At 41.4% G+C, this 22656-nt stretch overlaps 1 protein-coding gene across 19 annotated transcripts in view; it reads right to left on the minus strand.

Annotated features, from left to right (window-relative positions):
* NRXN3 (neurexin 3) overlaps nt 1-22656 on the minus strand; it is a 1212171-nt gene that overhangs the window by 1080728 nt on the left and 108787 nt on the right. For all 19 annotated transcript variants that reach the window (XM_081858018.1, XM_081858001.1, XM_081857999.1 and 16 more), the window contains exon 4: nt 21051-21080. In XM_081858018.1, the coding sequence (XP_081714144.1) occupies nt 21051-21080 (30 nt within the window). The remainder of the gene's footprint in view (nt 1-21050; nt 21081-22656) is intronic.

Raw genomic sequence — 22656 nt, forward strand, 5'->3', positions numbered from 1 at the left:
CATTCATCAGGATTTGGCTAGATGGTCGAAGGAAACTGCAGTACTATCTAAGGCTACAGTACTACATAATGTTCAAGCATTTGCCTGAAGACACAGACATTCAATGTGTGGATTCAGGTTCCAGACGTTCAACATCCATGCACACAACACACTACCCCATGATACCCAATCTTCCTTGTCTTGTGTAGGGAATATCTCAAAGGCCTTATAATTGCATTCACTTCAATGGAAGTAGAGCTCTCTGTGCAATCAGGATCCCAATAAAGTAGAAGCCCCCTGCAGAACATCCATGTGCAACATAAATAAGGTCTGGGATTGAGGGGCAGGCACAACACATGCAACACAGGCCCTCTTCACTGTTTGACTGTTCACGTGTTGGTTTGGCTGGTTGATGAAGCAATGTTGAAGCCTGCCTTGAAACATGACATGCAGCCTAGGCTCTACTTGGAACTACCCACTTTTTGCCTTTTTGACCATGCCTTCTGCTTTACTCTAACTACCCTTTTCCTTCTATTCTCTTCTGTTGCCTCCTAGTGATTGCTTGACCTGACTTTACTTCCTGGATCCCAAACTGTTACTAGCAGTATGTGACCTGATATACTCAGAATCTGGCCCTAGCACCACCACCACACTTCTCAGGCCTGCACTATTGCTGGAAGAGAAGAAAAGCACACTGAAACAAAAGAGGTGCTTTTCATCAACAAAAGTGAAAACAAAATTCATCAAACTCTGTTGATTCTAATTCTCAAACTTCCTGCAAACTTCCTGCAAAACTGAAAGATCAAACTTGGCACTGGTGAACTTAAGAACTCATCTTGGCATCAGGCTCACCAAACTTCAAAGTATATATTTTAATACCTGGATTCAGTCTTGGAATACCAACCCTCATTTTGGTTGGTCTTTTTCCCACACTGAAAAAATACTATTCCCGGGCAGAGGGAGGAATGAGATTCAAACTGTGGGTTGCTTTTTTAAAAAAAAACACTGACTGGTTCCTGACAATTTGGGAAGGTTGATTGTAAATTGTAGTTTCTTATAGTAATTTGTCCCTATGGGGAAAACAATCCTTATTTAGTAAACAGCACTATGCTTACTTTAAAAAGTTGTGCAAGTTTTACATTCTGTTCAACACTCATCACACCCTGACATGGTACCAATTAAGAGTTTCTTTTAAATGACAATGTTTAAAAACATTCTTGCTACAACTATGGGTAGCGGGGCTATCAGCAGGTTTGGGGGAACGCAAAGGTTTGCAGTAGTTTAAAAGATATTTTGGGGGAGAACCTATGCAAGGAAACTCCAAGAATAGCCTAATGAGAACTGATGGTGATTGGCAGAACGCTGACTGATTGTTGGGGGCAGGGATGGAATGGAGTATCCTGCAAAAGAGTATGCTTGCTGGGCAGGTGGGCTGGCATCCTGGAAAGGAACACTCAACACAAACATTTGCTTGCAGGTCCCACTTGTTTACCATATTCATCTTATGTAAACCACTTTTGTGAGGTCTACCTGAAAAGTGGTATATAATTCCTGTGAATAAATAAATAGAAAATATCTTAAAAAAAAAAAAAAGATCTTGATTCACAGCAGACAGATCAGCCTTCTTGGTGCTGTCCATGGTCCTGTAACTACACTCAGAAAGTTTCATGCAGTCTAAGGTTCTGTAATCTCTGTTTCATAATCTTACAACGCACTGTCAAGGTTTCTAATTCTCAGACTCACAGGGCAAGCCAAGAGCTATGCAAGGTTCTTTTATCTACATTCACAGGTCTGGAAAATAACTGTTCACAGTTTGATTCCAAACATCATAGAATGAATCAAAAACTTCACAGGTCTGGCTCCTCAAGACACATTAAAAAGGCAAAATCTTTTGAGTGACATTTACTCTAAGCAAGCCTTGGCGTTTACACTCTGATGCCGTTTTAAGTAACAAAGTGTAACTGAACACATTTACTTAGACCTATGCACGCATGCATGCTTGCATGCATTCACATCAGATACACACCAAGCCAGCTCAGTACATAATGTTTTGGGGAAAATGTGTTGGTTACAATGCTAGGAAATAAAACATAGTCACATAATAACAATATAAAAACCAACCTGTGAATAAATGTGATTTAAAAGTAGAATGACTATCATGTGTTTGTTGCTTGGGCCAAAACTATTCTTATTAGGCTCTGCTGTTAATTTCAAAGTGGAAATACCCTCCTAAATACCCATACACCCCTCCTCCAGAAAGTCCCAATTGTTAGCAGGAATAGTTTGCAAACTGGGACCCGGGGGGCGGGGATAGTGAGTAAGAGTAAATTGGTTACAAGTAAGTTTCACAAACTGGGGCATCAGATTATTTACGGAGGAAGGTAGAACCACAATTGGGGAATGTATAAGGGGTGAGAACAACTTGGGTGAATAGGCATGGCAGAAGAGATCACAGGTGAATGAGTAAAAAGATCATTTCCAACAGAAAAGTGATGACAAGAGGAAAAGAGTATGAAGCTTCTCCCTTCTTCCATGTTGATCTTCTATATCAAATTGCCATTAAGTTTTTGTTTTTTAATCTGAAAAAAGAATGATGAAAAGCTATATAATGGCCCAGTTTGGGTGGTCACTCAAGGCTTTGTAAACCATCATATCTTGACTTGTTTTCACAGTTAATGAACCTTAAACCAAAGTTGTCCAGTTGAGTTGTAGTGGGGGATGCGCCCGTTTACACAGACATTCCCTTTGATCTCTTGGCCCAAGTCTCCTGTTTCAATTGCAGTGCTATTGGAATTGTTTGAAATGCAGTGCTATCAAAGGGATTGTTTTAATAATAGATCTTACTATTTTAATAGGATCGTTTTATGGTGGGGTTTTTTATAAATTATGCCGTATTGTAACAGTGTTGTGTAATTAGATTTTATGTTTTGTAAATCATATATAAATGTATATAAATTAATGAATAATATTAATGCAGACCAGGATCTTTACACCAAAGTTGGTGTGTGATGGGAACGGCAGGGGAGCCTTGGTGTTCATTCACAAATTCATAAACCATGGTTTATAAAGTCTGGAATGATCATCTGATGTAGACCAACGTGTAGTTCCACCATGGGCACCAAGCTTTAGTGCGGATGATATGTAGCTCTATTGGCAGTAGCCAAAGGAGATTTAATGTCCTATTTGCCAGTACATGGTTCCATTTTTACACAATCATTATTCAGCTAGACTTCATTGAGAGATTCTTCAGCCCCAAAGTAGCACACTGCAGTACATAACCAAACCCAAAGTAAATCACTATTCCTAGGTTAAGAAATGCATACTCCCTCATATTAAACAAAACAGTTGCATCATTTGTAGAGGCCTGCCACGAAGCAAGACTTAGTAGGTTCTTCTAAAATATCTGCACAATTCCAGAAGTAGCACAAAGGGTGAATGAGGACCATTATTCACACTCTCTCAAAACAGAGGAACTCAGGGTCACCCAATCGTATGAAGTAGCAGAAGATTTAAGGAGGCACTAATTCATGCAATGCATCATTAACCCGCGGAATGCACTGCTGTGAGATTTTGATGATAATTGCTAATGTGAATGGATTTTGTACAGAGAAATACAATCTCCATGGGAGATTCAGGCCAGTGGCTTGGAATTGTGTGTTGGAAGTGCACAAACTGATATTCCACACTGGAAACTTGGAATATCTTTGAGGAATAGTTAATAGTTAAGGAGGATTCTAGTTTTGGCCCTTTGTGAACGCTAGGTTTTCAAATGATTCATTAAGCAAAGAGCATGAACTGATAACAGCATAGTATACTATATGTGTGTGTGGCATTAAACGAGAGGTAAGCAGACTGTGGAAATTTATGGAAACACTTTTCACACTCTTAACTCAGGGATGGGGAACCTGTAATAGCTCCTATCATGCCATTGGCCATGCTGGCTTAGGCAGATGGGACCTGGAGTCCAACATCTGGAGGGCCATAGATTCCCCTATCCCTGTTCTACCTTTGTCATTCATAATTTAGGAATTCTCCACTGCCCTTGCCACCAATAACACTCAAAAGTACATCGAGGCTCTGGGCCAGCAGCTGGTTCAGTCTTCACCTAGGCAATGCAAATGCACCCGAGGAAGCAGAAGGCATCTCAAATTTTGTGCTGTTTTTCACCACCAGCAATTCCTCTCAGCCCTAAGACCTGCACAGTGTTTCACAGAGTCATTTTATACAGCCCACGATGCCTCCTGCAGCTGGTCCATTCTTCTGCTTCCTCTTCCTTTGCTTTCTTTTTCTTTTGCTGTTTTGGTTTTTTTAAGTGTTTTATATTTCTATGTAGTTTCTGAAACTACATAGAAATATAAAACACTTTTAAAAAAAAGAAAAAGAAAGCAAAAGAAGAGGAAGTGGAAATATTTTCTTTTATTAAAACAAAATTATGTTTATTTTTTTTCCTGGCTGTATGGCTTGGAGGAAAATCATTCCGCCTACCCCTTCTGCTGTGTGTCTGCGTGTGTGTGTGTAATACAGTAAAGTCAGAAAGGAATTACTTTCACTTGCTTTCCAGATCAGTAGCTGTATTGGTCTATAGCTGTGTTTCCACAATACTACTCAACCCCACACCACTTGAAAATGGCTGTGGGTCTTGGCAAACCACTTAATGATTATTCTGCCTGTTGTTTAGCAATTAAAGAGTGCTGTGCTAGAGGCTCACCGACCACACTTTGGAAACCCCTGGTCTATACTTTCTTTATCCTTTTCTAATCTCCCTATGCTTACTTGAGAGCATCCTTATCAAACCCAGTGGAACTTATTTCTGAGCAGGGTTGCAGAGACTTTATTTATAAAAAAAATTATATACTGCCCAGTCACATAAAATATCAAGGCAATTCACAATAATAGACACAGTACAATACTATATAGGGACGCGGGTGGCGCTGTGGGTAAAACCTCAGTGCCTAGGACTTGCTGATCGTAAGGTCGGCGGTTCGAATCCCCGCAGCGGGGTGAGCTCCTGTCGTTCGGTCCCAGCTCCTGCCCACCTAGCAGTTTGAAAGCACCCCTAAGTGCAAGTAGATAAATAGGTACCGCTTTATAGCAGGAAGGTAAATGGGGTTTCCGTGTGCGGCGCTGGTGCTGGCTCGCCAGCTGCAGCTTCGTCACACTGGCCACATGACCCGGAAGTGTCTTCGGACGGCGCCGGCTCACGGCTTCTAGAGCGAGATGAGCACGCAACCCTAGAGTCGGACATGACTGGCCCGTACGGGCAGGGGTACCTTTACCTTTTACCTTTACAATACTATATAAAACACTGTGAAACCACACAAAATAACCAAAAGAATAACTGGCTCTTCTTAGAAAAGGAAATTAAGCAACTGAATAGGGCAGAGAAAAGAAACACCATGGTGCATCTAAAAAGGTAAAGGTAAAGGTAAAGGTAAAGGACCCCTGATGGTTAAGTCCAGATGCAGATGACTCTGGGATTGCAGTGCTCATCTCGCTTTACAGGCCAAGGGAGCCAGCGTTTGTCCACAGACAGTTTTTCTGGGTCATGTGGCCAGCATGACTAAGCTGCTTCTGGCACAATGGAACACTGAAACCAGAGCAGCGGACGGAAACGCCGTTTACCATCCCACCATAGTGGTACCTATTTATCTACTTGAACTTTGACGTGCTTTCGAACTGCTAGGTTGGCAGGAGCAGGGACCGAGCAACGGGAGCTCACCCCGTCATGGGGATTCGAACTGCTGACCTTCTGATCAGCAAGCCTGAGGCTCAGTGATTTAGACCACAGTGCCACCCACGTCCCTATGGTGCATCTATAGAAGCAGAAGCACAACTGGACGCCTTCAACTGGATGCCTTCTTCAACCAAATATGTCTCTTCTGTATTGGTCTCTACAGTCACAGCAGGGGCTGCAACCGTCCAACAGTTGGACTTCAGCCACAAGGGAGCACTCCTCCATTGTCCCCAAGACAGAAGGATGCCAGAAAGGGCTGTCAGTATAATGGAGGAGGTTGATGATTATGAATTCTTATGTGAGGTATCCATGGCGTAAACTGAAGCCTGGCAGTCTTTATTCTGGTTCAGTTACTCCAGAAGACTTTGTGCCTTTGGCTTCTCCCATCATCAATTCTGGTTCCACCCAGAGGTGTGGCACAGCCCCTCCCCCTGCAAGATTCACCCTGAGGGAAGGTGGTGATTGACAGAAAAAGGTCACCCTTCCCTGTCAAATACCTATCACAAAGCAAAGTGCAGGGTTGTGTAGGGCTCTTTGGTTCAGGCTATTTGGAGCTGTGCAATCTGAACGGGTTGTGATGATGTTGCAGCAGCTGGGCAGAATCTTAGAGAAATTATGTGCTCTGTGTAATGCTTGAAACTCAAGGGACAGGTTTATCTCCCCATCCATACTGCAAATATTCATGCCAGCAGTAGGCAGAGGGGGAAACGTACTTCATGCCTCAGATCCAGCTTATGCACTATGTATTTTATAAACTATCCATTGCTTTAACATTATTGGGTTTTTTTTCCATGAAAGGCTACAATGAGCCCTAAAGTATCTTTCATTGGGCCTCATATTTTTCCCAGGGCTGTCTGATGTGTGACCGGGGGGGGGGTGTCTATTTCAGTTCCTGATGACATTATTATAATCACTTTGCTGCATTACCATAAAGCCCAGGAAATTAGCTATTACCCACCATCAGTCCTACCAAACATTATCATGGAGAATCATGCATTCACAGAACAGCATAAACTGTCAAAATTAGAGTCCATTTAAAACAGCAGCTGTTCCTTCATTTCTAAACAAGCTCTCAATGCAAAACCTCACTCTGCACTGGCCTCTTTTTGATTGCAGCTTTCAACAATTAAAGATGAACGACCAATCTTTTTTAAAATGACATACTTTAAATGTAAATTTTCCCTCCCCGAGTTTCATGCCCTTAATAACAACAAAACGAGCAAGACGAGTAAGAAAACATTTAAGTCAAACTAACTTTCCATTACGACTGACTTGTCCACTCATCACTTAAGAAAGATAATTAAACAGACCATTGGGCATCACCTTCTGACTGCAGCCATTTTGGGGGGTGGGGTAGGGGTGGGGGACTGCTTTCACAACAAACTGAGCCTCTCGTGCTTTGACTCTCAACATATACAACAGCTGATCTTTGCACATCATGACTTTAGCCCTATTCAGGTGTTACTTTCATGTAGGGCATTTCCGTGTTGACTGTGGAGTGGAGTGACACATTTAGCCCCTCCTCTGGCAAATCAATCCCTTCCTTCAACAGCTGCATGTTATGCACAGCTGCCTGCAGAAATATTTTAACATCCAAGCACCTGCTCACAGGTAAGAGCACTGAGTGACCGGGACAAATGTGCAACCAGGTGTCCTGACTGTGTGGCGCCACCTGCAGGCAAGCATGTGCTTATGCAATGGATTGTCTCTGTAGACACCCATGAGCAAGACCGTTACTATTGGTTGTTGTTTAGTCGTTTAGTAATGTCTAACTCTTTGTGACCCCATGGACCGGAGCACGCCAGGCACTCCTGTCTTCCACTGCCTCCCAGTTTGGTAAAACTCATGTTAGTAGCTTCGAGAACACTGTCCAACCATCTCGTCCTCTGTTGTCCCCTTCTCCTTGTGCCCTCAATCTTTCCCAACATCAGGGTCTTTTCGAGGGAGTCTTCTCTTCTCATGAGGTGGCCAAAGTATTGGAGCCTCAGCTTCACAATCTGTCCTTCCAGTGAGCACTCAGGGCTGATTTCCTTCAGAATGGATAGGTTTGATCTTCTTGCAGTCCATGGGACTCTCAAGAGTCTCCTCCAGACCATATGGTGTTACTATTGGAGGTGGAGCTAAATAGGAAGCCCTGCTCTCTGCAGTCGATATGGAAATGCCCTACCCACAAGTAATACATTCCTATGTTCCTACACTGACTGGCGGCAGCAGCCAGTCTGCATGCAAAACAGCCCTGCAGTATTCCCTTTGTAATTTTGGATAGAAAGCCCCACAGGAACAATTCTACATCGTAACATACCATCTTTATCAGGCACATTCTTGGTTTTCCCTATTTGCCAATGACCCTGGAAAATAGCCTGGAAAATGTCCCTGGGAACAGGGATGCACTTTGGTATTTCAAATTTCTGTGGTGCCCTGAGGAAGGCTAAAATTTGGCACCCTGCCACCTTTTGCCTTCTGTTCCACTCAATTCACGATGTCACAGTTGCAGCACCTTGTGATGCCCGCTAGACTCACCACCCAGTGCAGCAGAACCAGTCACACTGCCCTAAATCCACCACTGCTGGGAATGACAGTATGTCATGGCACATCATTTTCATAGGAGATGAACAGTCCCACAAAAATGGGTTTTTTTTAAAAAAAAGTTCAATATTGTGTGTGTGTGTGTGTGTGTGTGTGTGTTTATCTTTGAAATGGAAGCCTTACCAAGCCATCAAGAAAACAGTGAAGGAAACAGTTCCAGTCAGCAGCTTTGTCTTCTACAAATGTGTTTGTAAATTCTGAAAAGTATCTACATCAGCATAATCCAGTTTGCAGTTACATCCTTACAAATAATCCCTCACTTCTGCACATACTCTGGCATCCCTGGTTCATTTCTATGCAGCCCATTGGTTATTATCCATTACAAAGATGCTCCAAACCATTTGGCATCTTGGCAAGGAGCACCCAGAGACATGCAGAGGGGTGGTGTACAAAGAGTATATATCTGGCCAGCCTTAGTTCTATCCATGCTCTGTTACATGCCTCGTTAGACTACTATAAATATGTTGTGCATGCACCTGCCTTTGGAAATGGTTCAGAAACTGATATTAGTTCAAAACAGAGTTGCAAGGTTGTTAATTGGGCACTGGGCATGTGAAATTATTCTATTCGTTCTCGTATGGTGATGTTTGCTGCTTTGGGCTTCCTTTTGGAAGGAAAAGCAGCGGATAAAGCAGCACTAAATAAGGGGAAATTGAAATACACCCATTCTACCCCATTTCAGCATGAAGCTGCCATTTTTAATGCAAATCTGCAAAGATAGTCATTTAAATGTTTTTGTGTTAAATGCTTTCACCTTGTTCAAATATGCATCTTTTAATGCATTTTGATACCTGTTTTGAAATGCTGGGACATTTGGGAACTGCAAAAGCCAATGGATTAACTACATTTCAACCCACACGTTAGTCCAGAAGATGCAAAACAAGCTGGTTTTAATCAAAATTCACCAATTCCTCAAGCATGCCAAATGAACAGTGAAACACAGGCATACAAAGATGAATTAAAAGTGGGTGTTTATAAAAACTACACATATTAACTAAGCTCCTGTCCACTGAAAAGCCCCCAGTCTAAGAGAAGCACAGACTCATGCAACCACTTAAAACCTTTTACGGAAAGAAATAGCTGTGTGGCAGGAAAAGGAGCAGTGTCTCTTTAAGAGTCAACAGTAAATTAAATTGCCCAAAAGAGTGCAATAATTAGCAGTTAGTAGCTTATTAAAAGGATGGCAAAGGCCAAGCTGCCATCTGGGATCTCCATTTTCTTCTGATTGTTATTATGTCAAGATCGGCAAGTTGCATTAGCTTTCATGTCACTGGGCTTGCCCTTACTTTACATGTAAATTTTAATGAAAGATACAGCACTTTAAAAATCAGACATCCATCAGAAGTGCTATTAGCCCAGCTTTTACAAAACATATGGCCTGGTTCTCTACTTCCACATCTCTACACACCACTGAATGTTTCAAATGAGAGAGAGAGCGCTTTTCAGTCATATCAATTAAATATTCACTTTGAGCAGAGTGAAACCTGAGCCCCATCAAAAACAATACACTACAATAATACATCAGAGAACAATATTTCTGCTTCTGTTTACACACAATGCAGCCATAATGTCTGCAACTCCCAGAGGAATCATTCTTCTTAATGAAAATTAAAACCAAGCCAGAGTCAGATGCTTATTCACATATAAAAAGGAGCAGTTTTAACAGACATTAACGCTGTGCTCACTCAAATTACTTGTCGGTATAATCCCTAACACGTTGTTATGCACTCTTCACTCACACATTTTATAGAGAATACCTCAACACATGAAGAAAAATATATTTTACCCTGAGATTAAGAGTACCCCTCTTTCCGACTACATTATTAAATATTATGTATCTTTGCCTGCTTAAAAAAAAGCCCCACCGAACTATGTCTTAGCTATTTTTCCTCAACTTACTTTTCATAAAATACATAAAATTACTTTACTTACTTTTCATTAAAATTACTTACTTTTCATAAAATTCAACAGTTCAATATAGTATTGGCCTGGGATTATACACACACACATATCTATCTATCTATCTATCTATCTATCTATCTATCTATCTATCTCACTATCCAGAAAATTCAAGAACAGCAATTCTAACTGGTTAACAAACAAAGATGGTGCTCTAGCCTAACACCAATGGCCACTGCACAAGGTGCTCTACTTGATTTGTGAGAGGATGAATTTCCTTCTGCCAGTTGCCCCACATGCAGTATCCCTCCATACAGAATATTTGGGAGCTGAGGAAACAGGACAGTCCCTTTCCATGAGCTTCTTGGTTGTCAGGATCCAAAGCAGAGGTAAATAATTATGAGAGGAAGAAGACAATTACACCTGTTCTATCAGTCTTGGTTATAATTCATTAGATGGCGATTTGTCCTATGATTTGAAACATAGGCAGCTTGTTATTTCTTCTTTTGAGTACATATCGCCTAACATTTTGAAAATGTTAAGTGGTGCAAGTTTACCTTTCCCTCCGGGGAAAACTGTCAACCTAAGCAAAAGTCCCATTTGTCATCATATATGGGAAATGATCCCACACGCTTTCCTATATAAGCTACTACCATATGCACTATGAGCTGAGCCACCCTGCTGGTTCCTTGCTTGTCACACAGAAGGTGAACAAAGAGGAATACTGTGGCCAGGCAAACAAGAGCCTAAGCATTAGGTTCTTCCATTTCATGACACACCTTCATATTTAGGCAATGTCTCCTAAACTTATGCTGAGAGTCGAAGAAATTCTCCCTGGTGCTCTAACAAACTGAAAGAATGCTTTACAATTTCTTTATTACTAGACATAATACAAGCTAAATGGAGACCAGTAACATTGAAACAAACTCCTCACCTGTGCAATAATTTTATACGGTATGTGAACGTCATTGTTTCTGACAACTTCTGCATCTCTTTAATAGGCTCAGGGCCACAATACCTCAAGGACCGCTTCTCCCCATATAAACTGACCCTGACCGTGATCATCATCTGAGGCCCTTCTTCATGTGCCTTCTCCACAAGAGGTCTCTCCAGGGAGGTTCGTCTGGCGTCTTCATGATACACCTTTAGGCACCAGGGGAAAACATTCCTCTTCAACCAGGTCTTTGGCTGATAAATATTCTATGGCCTTTAAAATATGTTTGTGGGAGAGGTGTTATTGTTTTGTTTTTGTTTTAACTATTTATTTTCTGCTTTTATCCTACATTGTTATGTTGTGAACTGCCCTGAAATTTTCAGATAAAGTTGTTGTTGTTTAGTTGTTTAGTCGTGTCCGACTCTTCGTGACCCCATGGACCAGAGCACGCCAGGCACTCCTGTCTTCCACTGCCTACCGCAGTTTGGTCAAATTCATGTTAGTAGCTTCGAGAACACTGTCCAACCATCTGGTCCTCTGTCGTCCCATTCTCCTTGTGCCCTCTTCAGATGAAGGGCAGTATATAAATTTCATAAATAAAAATAAAATAAATAATTGCTTCTGCCAGGCTAAGGCTCTCACCCCACAAAATGCTGCCACCTTTGCAGGTAGATTCTAACTATTTCCACTTCTCTTAGATTACCTAGGAAGCTTTCATCTACATAACTGAGTCAGAGTGCTAAAGGGCCACAATGTGTACATATTGATTGCATCTAACCAACACACAAATCAACAGAAGAGAGAAAGAGAGAGCACACAGGCAAGCCCATCATATTCAGAAATGCTCCCATTGTATACAGATATTCCAACCATTAGAAAATAACCCAAATGCCTGATAGTATTTCAGGTGTTAGGTAACATCTATGTAACAATTTCAAATAAGCCTCTTTCACAACCTGATTTTTTTCATTTAGAGTTCACGGATTAGCTGATTCTCAGAAGTAAAACCTGGGGATTTTGTGTGTGTGTAAAAAAAGACACAACTAAAAGAAAGCAATTCATCTGAAATACCATCTGCTTCACACACAAAACTGTGGGGGTTTTTTAACATGTTTTCTTTAAATAAATAAAGAAAGAAAGAAAAGGATGGGAAATGCCAGAGTGTTTCAAAACAATTTTTCAGAGAACAAAAAGTGCACTGCACCCATTTTATAGGACCAACTAACATTTTAAGAATAATGGCCAAGGCTGGCAATGTAGATGTAATGGTGCCTTCTCCCCTTATAATTAGATTCTATTAGAGTGCAATTTTTTTAAATAATTAGTCACTGATGGCTTGCTTAAATATTTGCATAAACCCTTGGCTACTAAGCTGATCTTATTCACAAGGCTTTTAAATCCTAGTGGTGTTGCTGGCAAAGAGAAATGGAAAAATATGTTGCACATAACTCATTTAAATGCCACTAATTATTTAAGCATGCAAAAAGAAGTCAGTAATTTTCCCCTTGTCACCTGCCATTCAGCACTTTTCACCTTTTTTCTCTACCTAGAATAAATCCCAGTGATGTAAACGGAACGTCCTTCCAAGAAATAGTGAGTAAGATCATTGCAGCCACAAAGTATTATCATTGTTTTATACACACACACACACACACACACACACACACACACAATGCATAATGCTATAGGCTTCAGTTCTCTCTACCGCATATTACATTATATATCTTACTCTGCTTTCAAACTCATCTACAATGTAAAAAAGACAAACAGCCTCAATGTGTATATTATACATTTCTGCACATCACTGAAAACTAGGCACAAAAAAGAGGGGGGATCTACCTAATTTCTAATCATTCCAGTTGTTTGTGTAAATTGTGTGCTGTTTCATGCTATAGTACAGAATGCAGATTAGCCACCAAGTGTACTTTTAACAGAAAACAACAGCAAGGGATATATGGAAATTTCGTCTGGTCTGCATTTTTAAGCAAACTGACCCAGTTTGCACTTCCCAGACTAAAAGCATAATCCTTACCATGTCTACTCAGAAGTAAGCCCTATTGGGATTAATGGATCTTATTTCTAGGTAAGTGGGGTTAGGACTGCAGACTTCTACACATAATTATTCTTCAGTTTTCATACTTCTCTAAAATTGTGTGATACAGTTCTCAGTTCCAAAATTACCAAAATTACAAAATTTTGTTAATAACAAGCACTTCAGGGCAATGCCGTACTTTTCCGTGTATAAGACTAGGGTTTTTACTCTAAAATAAGTTTCGAAATCGGGGGGGGGGGTCTTATACACGGATAGTGCATATGCATATTTTCTTAAATTGGAGTCCCCCAAAGTAGGGGGCATATTATACATGGGGGGCATCTTATACATGAAAAAATATGGTATATGTTTAGAAATGCATACATGGGGTAGTATTCATCCAATGTGTCCCAATAGCACAAAGATTTCCATTTCCACAATGGAACCCCCACAATCTGCACCAGAGAGTTATGGGAAACCCTAGAACAGATTTAGGCAATGCATAGGGTGGGGAGAGGAGAACATTCCACTCCCCAACCAGACATCATTGCACTGACAGAACGTTCACTTAGTGCTACTCTGGATACAACCAACTGAAATAAAATATTATTTAAATAAAAATGGTCGTACTTCAAAACAAATGCAGATACAGAGTGGAATGAACACATGCAAAACTGACCAAAACGGTCCAGAAACAGACTGAGTCGTCAGTCATCCCCACCTGCGACCAGTCCTGGCTTTCTAACAAGGGTACCTGCATGATGCACATACTTGTAAAGTGTGTATCTGCTGTATTCTTACCTTAAAAATTTAAGTATATGCCTTTTTAAAATGTCTCTCTTGCATCCACCTAAATAATATGTAGCAGCGTTCAATCCACATAGGGGGAAAAACCAATTCCAGATCATCTGTTCAGGTACAGAAAAGCCCGAGAAAATATGCAATTTTGCGAAGTAAAGAGGTGGGTGAAAAATGCTAAAAATACATGATAACCCTATACGTAGCACATGTTGTGTACCAAACATTGCACAATCTAGAGTATGTCAGCCTGTGCATCACGTTATGCAGTTCTCTGCAAGGGGTTGAAATGGCATGCCACAGCAAAGTCTAGCTGTGCTTAAGCTCTCACCAAAATCAATAAGATATTTAAGTATCATTGATTTCAATTTGACTTTTAATGCACCTGTTAAGTTGTCTTTAGATTTCACTCACAGACTCTTAGAACTCCACATGAATAAAAAGAAGTGAAATCCTAAGAACAGTTCACATTTACATAGCACTTTAGAGCGTTCAGAAGTAGTCCATATGTATTACAGCAGTGTTCCTAACATCCAGCCTTGGAGAAGCCAGTTGCTGAGAGTTGGAACCATGCTTTTGGTCACATGCTTTCTTTGCTGAAAGTTCCCTGTTAAATCCATGGCATCTCCAGTTAGAAGGAACTAGTAGCATGTGTTGGGGGAGACCCTGTCTGAGGCAGAAATGGCCAGTCAGAGTAGATAATACCAGGCTGGGCGGATAAAAAGTGTGGCTTAATATGAGCCAGCTTCCTATTGGCTTATTATTATCCTCAGATTGTAAGTGAACCAAGACTGCATGTTTACCAAGTAAGTTTATAGCTAAGATAAGAATTAAACTTCACAGCTCACATTCTTTGGCTACGTGAAGCTGATAACTTTCCTGGGAATTGAAATTTTGTCAAGGGTGCTGGAAAATGTAATTTCATAAGGGATACATTACAGTTCCCATGATTCCTTGGGGAAGCAGCTTGCTTTAAATGGGCTTTCAATGTAGGTGTGCACACAGAATTTGCCATTGCAACACAGCAGCTCCTGGCTTCTCACATTAAAAGGAAGAATCCGAAGGCTGACCTACCAAAGTGAAATCAATGACATTAACTGGAGAGGTAGGGGGGCGAGATTGACCTGTTTTCTTTTATGGCTTCCCACATTCTATTGCACATGTGTGTGCAAGTGGAGTCATGGATTTACTGCAGTGTGCAAAGAGAAAAGAAACCAATGTGTGGTCAAACCAAGAAAGATCATAAAAACCAACACCCAAAAAAGCATGGTAGGAGTGAGGAAATTTATAGTGGAATGCAACAGGAAGGTCAATTATAATTTCCTTATCTAAAGGCTGTCTACAGAACAAATGATACGGTAGAATGTGACTAGACATTAACTCAAGCTCAATAGCAAATTAGAAGGAGGTTATTTATTATCTATTTGGCCATCATTTATTTAGTGAGGCTAGAAAATACACTCTAAGTAATGGTTCTTTAATTCTCATCCTCCTCTTTATTCCTCAAGAAAAAACAGCCACTGCAGAACAAGCTCAAGTCCACCCAGCAGTTCCTGGATTTGGTGTCTCGTTCAATTCCAGATGTCATGCATGACTGAAAGGCATTGCAACAGTCAAATGACAAAATCCACATATGGAATAAATGCTTTAGAACAAATCCACTTTTCGTTTAACACTACACATCACAGCTGCTTTGCTCCCCCTCCCTGGACTTTTTTAGCTCAGTGCAAGACAGCAGCTGAGCCAAAAGTTGGCTAAGTGTGTCATCCAAACCAAGGTTCATGGCTAAGCTCTCTCTTCCTCAACCACAATCTGTAGCTTAGGTTTGTTCTTGGCTACAGGCCATGGTTAAGGGAATAGAGACCTTAACCACAATTCTGGGCTCAGATGACATGCAACGTCGAACATAGGCTTAGCTGCAGCTCAAGCTGAGCTAAAAAGTCCAGGGAGGAGCAAAGTGGGTGTAAGCTTCACTCCAGGATACAGAACATTCTCAGTAAAGCATTATTTGGCATACTATGACACGCAAACCAAGCCAGTGATTGCAGGGAAATCAGGCATGTGCCTTTTCCTGCCATGAGGAAGACAACATGTTACATAGGCATTCCACATGGAGGCCATTTTTCATGCACACCTATTACCATTATCAACCCCTTTTTATTTTATTTTTATTTTATTTTAGAAGAGGAGGAAGAATCGCACAAACTGGGTGCATGAATGAACTTGGCCTCCATATGAAACTATTACATCATATATTTAATTAAGCAGTGTGGTGGATGTTGACCAGTTAAGCAACTGAACTGAGTCCAAAGTTCATTTGATTCCAAGAGCTCTGTATACCATAATGGCAAAACACATTGTACAGTGGTGCCCCGCAAGAGGAACGCCTCGCAAGACGGAAAACCCGCTAGACGAAAGGGTTTTCCGTTTTGGAGGCGCTTCGCTAAACGAATTTCTCTATGGGGTTGCTTCGCAAGACGAAAAAATCTTGCGAGTTCCCGCGTTTGTTTGTTTTTCGCTTCCCCCCCCCCTTTCCTAAGCCGCTAAGCCGCTTATCAGCTGTTCTGCTGATAAGCCGCCTCTCAGCTGATCGCTAAAAGCCGCTAGACCGCTAATAGCGCTAATCCGCTAAGCCGTCAATGGGCTTGCTTCGCAAGACGAAAAAAACTGCTAGACGAAGAGAATCGCGGAACGGATTAATTTCGTCTTGCGAGGCACCACTGTATTTCCAAGCAAAATATTTATTGGGCAACAATGGAAAAAACACTCACACAATAATTTGATTTCACTTGAATGAGTTTTCTCAGGTTCTCCTTCTTCCTCAAACACCCCCAACAAAAGACCCACAGTGGACATAAAGTGATTCTGCCTTTTTTAACAGCCACAAACTTCTCCTGCCTGCTGATGTGTCTTAATGAGACATGCATAAAAGAGAAAACGCCTCTCTTTTGAAGAGTGGATTTTTACCCTGTTAAGACTCCCCAAGTATGGTGCTCTTCCAATCATTTCGAATAACAATGGCCACTTCAGATATATTGGAGTATGTTTTCTTCATTTCAAGTTTCATTATCATTTCTATATCTCTTTTTTCTGAGCAAAAGACTGTTCCTCCATAAAGTGAATATGTGTTGTGCCATGATCCACCCACATCCAGCTGATTCCATGTTTGGACATAATTGCACCAATACAACGCCCACAAACTCAAGATGGCAGGCCCCAGCTATTTTATTAATAGACCTACTAAGTATGAAGGCTGCCTACCTGGTGCTGGTTTCATTTACCGGTGCTGTGATACAAGGATAAAGGGCCATATCCTGTTGGACTACAACTCCCATCATCCCTGGCCACTGGACATGCTGGGCAGGGCTGATGGGAGCTGGAGTTCATCTGGAGGGCTGCAGGCTCCGCGTCCCTGCTGTAACACAAGTGAGAAGTTCCAAAGATGGCACTTGAGATCCAAGTGCCAGAAACAACAGTGGCAACTAGTTGTCCCATGCCATCAGACTGTTTCCTGTGTTGATCAAACCCACATAGCAGCCTGTGCATTTCCAAATGTCACAGGGCAGACCACAACCCAAAACATCTTTTCTTAGGGGTTAGCACAACAGATGATTCAGCAAAATCGTTTTCTTTTTAAATAAAAGCATTAGTATGGACCACACAGATTTTTAAAAGATGACACACAAACATTTTACAAGCATATAAACAATCAGAGCCATTCTTTTTAAAAGAAAATGATCTCTACCTTTACTTCTACCTATAAGGTATGAAGTTGTATGTCCACATAAGCACAGGTACGGAGAAGTGTCCACCGAGGGGGGAAGGCGAGAGAAAAGAGCAGGAAGGAGGATTTAAAGAAAATAACAAAAATTAAAATTAGATCACTGTGCACATCACCAACAGACAACATGAAAATAAGCATATGAACACAGCACAAAAGGGAGAAAAATACACCCAAAGCACACTTTTTAAGAAGAGGGAATAGCAAACCACACAAAACAGATAAGTAGGTAACTATTTAAGCACTTTAGCTCCAAATTTACATGGAGAAAGGCAGGTTGTGCATGCAATAGCAGCATATCAGCAACACACAGCACACCACATCAAAACCAAAACTACAAGGAAAACAAAGGTTAACACATGGGGCAAAGGGAGGGGTTTCTCCTGTGGAAATATATTGGCCCAATATTTTCCACCTACCAATAGTGGTGTAGGATAAATAAGATTGTGCAGTTGTTCCAGATACACAAACACACACGTTGTTTCTCTATATTATATTGCCACTGAATACAATATGCATTTATTGAGTCACACAGGTACGTTAGGATTTTATACACACTATATAAATATTCATCGGGATGGAACAGTGGAGAGAATTAGCTGGAAAGAAAAATACAGCCAGTTACTTGACACAATGAGATAGGTACAGGATGGTGATGGGAAGAAATGCCAGAGGTCATTGGTTCCTAGTATAGACACCAGGCAAGGGGAAGCAGGATGAAGAAACCACTGTCATTTATTAAAGGCAGGCTGAAGTCACAAGAGTGTCTTCAAACTGAATGGGCAGCAGCTTGAAACCTATGGGCCAGTGACTCAAATTGTATAAAGCAGGCATTTCACCACTTGCTTTGACAGATGCACACTCCACAATGTAATGCCTTTTCAAGAATCTGGCTGGTATAACATGAGCTTTTCATGGTTCCCGAAGAGCCTGCTGTCACAGTCCCTTTACACCTGAGTGTTGCAGTTGGGACTTGTCAACTGCAGTATTTACTCTATGGTAGCTTACCATACCTGGCTACAGACCAGCTGAAAAATGAAGCAGGGGTAAAGAGACAAGTGAAGAGCTCCTTGGAACCCAGCCAAGTACTCAGAATAAAAAGAGAGAAGGAAGAGAGGCTCTTAATGCAACAATAGCAGTGACAGATCAGGAACTGAGATTGGGTCCACTAAGCTTCCTGGCAGACACCCAGGCTGCTCCACCATCTTAAAACTTAGGGGCAGACTCCACTGGACCTTAACTGTATTGTTCCACCTTTGGTTTCCACAAACTGTGAGAATGAGGAGCCTGATCTGGATCCGGACCCTAGCATGAGCAATGGAGGGCATTAGTCGTTTGGCCCCTGCTACAATCTCAAACTGGTTCCAGAAACATCTGCAATTTTCCTTGGGGAGGGGTCGATACATTCACACTGAAGGTGCAGTGTAGGGCAAAAGGTCAAAGCCTCCCTACCACCACCACCCCCCTGCAAGGGTCCTGATCCAGATTTTGCTTCCCTGGCAATTTAAGGGGCAGGAACTTCACTCAAAGGCAAAACTATACAATTATGTACATGTAGTTTGGCCCTTTGGAAATGTACCTGAATTTCAAATAACTGCTCAGTGGCATCACTCTGCACTGGTCTTCAAGCTTATGGTTTAAGATTTTTACTTTTACTTTAAGCAGAGAACTTTCACTGGTGAGATATAATTTCAGCAGTATTCTAAATTAGCTGGGCAAAATTCAGTTCTCCATTACCTGTTTGGCAATGGCTTTAGCAGAAAGATGCAACCACAACAACAATCTGGCTAACAGAAGGGTGATCTGGCAAAGCAGCACACGCGAGCATTTCATGTTTGTGCCTTAGTACTGTAGCAAAGAGCCTTTTGACCCCTTTCTCATTTCATCCTACAGGGGCTCTTTTCAGACCCAGCAGGAAGACCAGTGGCAGTCTGTGCTAGCCTCACCTAACAAGATGTTCAATAAAGGGGGTTGCTTGGCAAGTAGAACTGGATTGCTCTGTGCCACATCTTAGGGCAAGGATTTTGTAGTGGCTGCAAAAGGATATGTCTCTCTTTGTGCCAATGTAGCAAAAGAGGAACAATTATGTTCCAGGATAGCTTTATAGCTCTGACTTGCCTCCTACTGCTGCCATCCCAATTCAGCTCCTTGCTTCCTGACTAGAGGGGCCTCAGCTGCTTGGCCTGAATCAGCAGAGGCAGAGTGTACCTTACACATGTGGACTGAAAGAGAACTCTTGATTTGAAGGTTCAGATGATTCCTCAGTTACACTGAGTTATAGTACCTGGGACCAAAAACTTTATGGACCCACCCTTCTGAACAAGGAACCACTTTCCTCAACTGACCCATTCAATATTTGCTTGTTGTTCGCTGAAATGGAGGGTGTGAATCCAGCATCTCTGCCATATCTAGAGGCAGACCATGCCACAGCTGCATCAAATCCTCTCTCTTCCGTACCTAATTCCTGAATGTTTGCTTGCTTTTGTCCAAACTTTACACCATTACTTTCTGCCCAGCATGAGGCCAATAAGCTCCCTCTGCCAAATTCAATCAATGCACAATAACATCTGGCCCAAACGACAAAAACAAGGCTTCTGATTTAGAGGCAATTCATTGTGCAATCCAGCCCTGGGTTATACCAAACTTCATTTGTTGGAACAATGCGTTCTGAACGTATTTGAATACCATAAGCTGCAGGTTGGAAACAAAGAGACCATAAGCTCTAAATTGTCTTCAAGGATCTAGGGTCATTTTGTGAAACCTGTTAAGTATGTTCTTGCAGAACATTTCCCCTGAAATGGGAAGTGAAATTCTGAAGACCATGTTTACCAAACAGGTAAAGAAAGTGTGTCAGATTTCAAAACAAAGACAGAAAGGCTGGTGAGTATATGAAGAGAAGGAGCATGTTTGCAGTTCCCTTTCATCACTTCAATTCATTGTCAGAACACCTGACATCAAACTTCCCAGAATTATACAGTTTTTTCCAGTCTGAGGTCCTCCAGATATTTTAGATTACAGCTCCCATGGATCCTGCCCACAGTTGCTGGGGCAGATAGGAGCTGGAGTCCCAAACATCTAGAAGTGCCCAGGCTGTGGGGGACAGGGAGGCTGCTCTTGAGCATTGGTTGCACAGCCCAAAGTTTGGCAAGTGAGTGATGGAAAGGCAAGAGAGGGGGGGGGGTGGAAACAAAGCAGTTGGGCTGCTTTGGGGATATGGGCTTATGCAAGCCAAGCCAGGACTAGAAAGAAGCATGGGTCATTGTGGCCACAGTCAGGCACTGGCAAAAGCAGGAAAGAAAAGACTTACCTTGTTCACCCATCATCAGGTGTGAAAGGCCTTTGAGAAAGAGAAAGAAAGGAAGTGAGAAAGGTAGTAGAAAAGGAGAAAGACAAATATAGGAAGATGCATGTGTCTATCATTTATATAGCCCAATAGTATTGGCAATCACCACATACTTGATGAGGAAGTATGGATACTGTGCTCCATGCATGAAATTGCATGTGCATGCATGCACACAAACACACACCACAACTTTCCATATTAAAGGGGAAAGCTTGGGCTGCAGAGAAAAGATTCCATTGATGTCAGTGAGAAAACATCCACAGATTTTAATGGAAGGAGTGTGTTCTTAGTCAGATGTCAGCGTCAGACACTTGGTTTGCAGGCTTTCACTCTCATTTTACAAAACATGTCAAAAAGCTAATCCTTATTCCTGATAAAGGTCTTACAAACCGCCATTAACCACAAATCCTTTGCATATCTCTGGTTTTCATTTCGGATATACACAAGCATACACACACAAGCTCCACCACAACACACATACACAGCTATGCTCATGTAGCTGCCACTTTTCTTCAGAATTTGTATAGGCAGTATCTTAGAGTTTGGAGATATCAGATGCACCTTCAAAGTTTTTTCAATCAACAGCAGTTTTCATGTTTTTAGTAATTTATCTTTTTCTACTCCTTCACCCTTAGAAATTTAAAATCCAGATCATCCAAAGTAAATATTCATCCAAAAGAACTCTCCACCAGAGAAGGGGATTACTATTTGTAATAACTGTGTGTGTGTGTGTATGTATATGTATATGCATATACACACATATTTAAATGTTCAAGATTACTAAGGATTTGGGGGGGGGGCAGAATCAGAAGCCACATGTTTTACAATCCCATCCCTTCCTTCTACTATAAATAAATGCAACAGATTTCTTTTGATTAAGACATGTCCTGAATTATTATTATTATTATTTGCTTTTGTTTTGAATAGATATGATTGAATGTTGCATTTTTATTTCATTTGGGGATATTCTTGCACAACTCAATTTATTGTTCCTTCTGCCACTGATGCCTAGGAAGAAAAAAAACATATGTTTGTTCAGTTCTTATGAATGCTGTAAAAGCAATTTAAGCCCTGGAATATGCTGAAGCATGTCATACAACCTACCCATGAAAAAGAAGTGCTGAAGCCACAAGAAACCAATGTGTAATTGAAGTTTGCTACAAGTTTCATAGTTTTTAAAATGTATTATTCTTATTTATATCCTATTTTGACATTGGACTCTATTTTGGATTCCCAGCCGTCTTTCATTTGAGGAATGGCTCAAGTCTACATCTACATAGTTCCAGAAATACTGAAGCATCACTTGTTCTTATCCTGGACTTGAGGTTGTGTATTTTTACTACTGCTAACTGTGGAGGAGGAGAAGGAGGAGGAGGAGGAGGAGGGCAGGAGGAGTTTGGACTTGATATCCCGCCTTTCACTCCCCTTAAGGAGTCTCAAAGCGGCTAACAATCTCATTTCCCTTCCTCCCCCACAACAAACACTCTGTGAGGTGAGTGAGGCTGACAGACTTCAGAGAAGTGTGACTAGCCCAAGGTCACTCAGCAGCTGGCATGTGGAGGAGCGGGGA

The sequence above is a fragment of the Podarcis erhardii genome (assembly GCF_964252035.2).
Source record: "Podarcis erhardii genome assembly, chromosome: 1".
Taxonomy (NCBI): domain Eukaryota; kingdom Metazoa; phylum Chordata; class Lepidosauria; order Squamata; family Lacertidae; genus Podarcis; species Podarcis erhardii.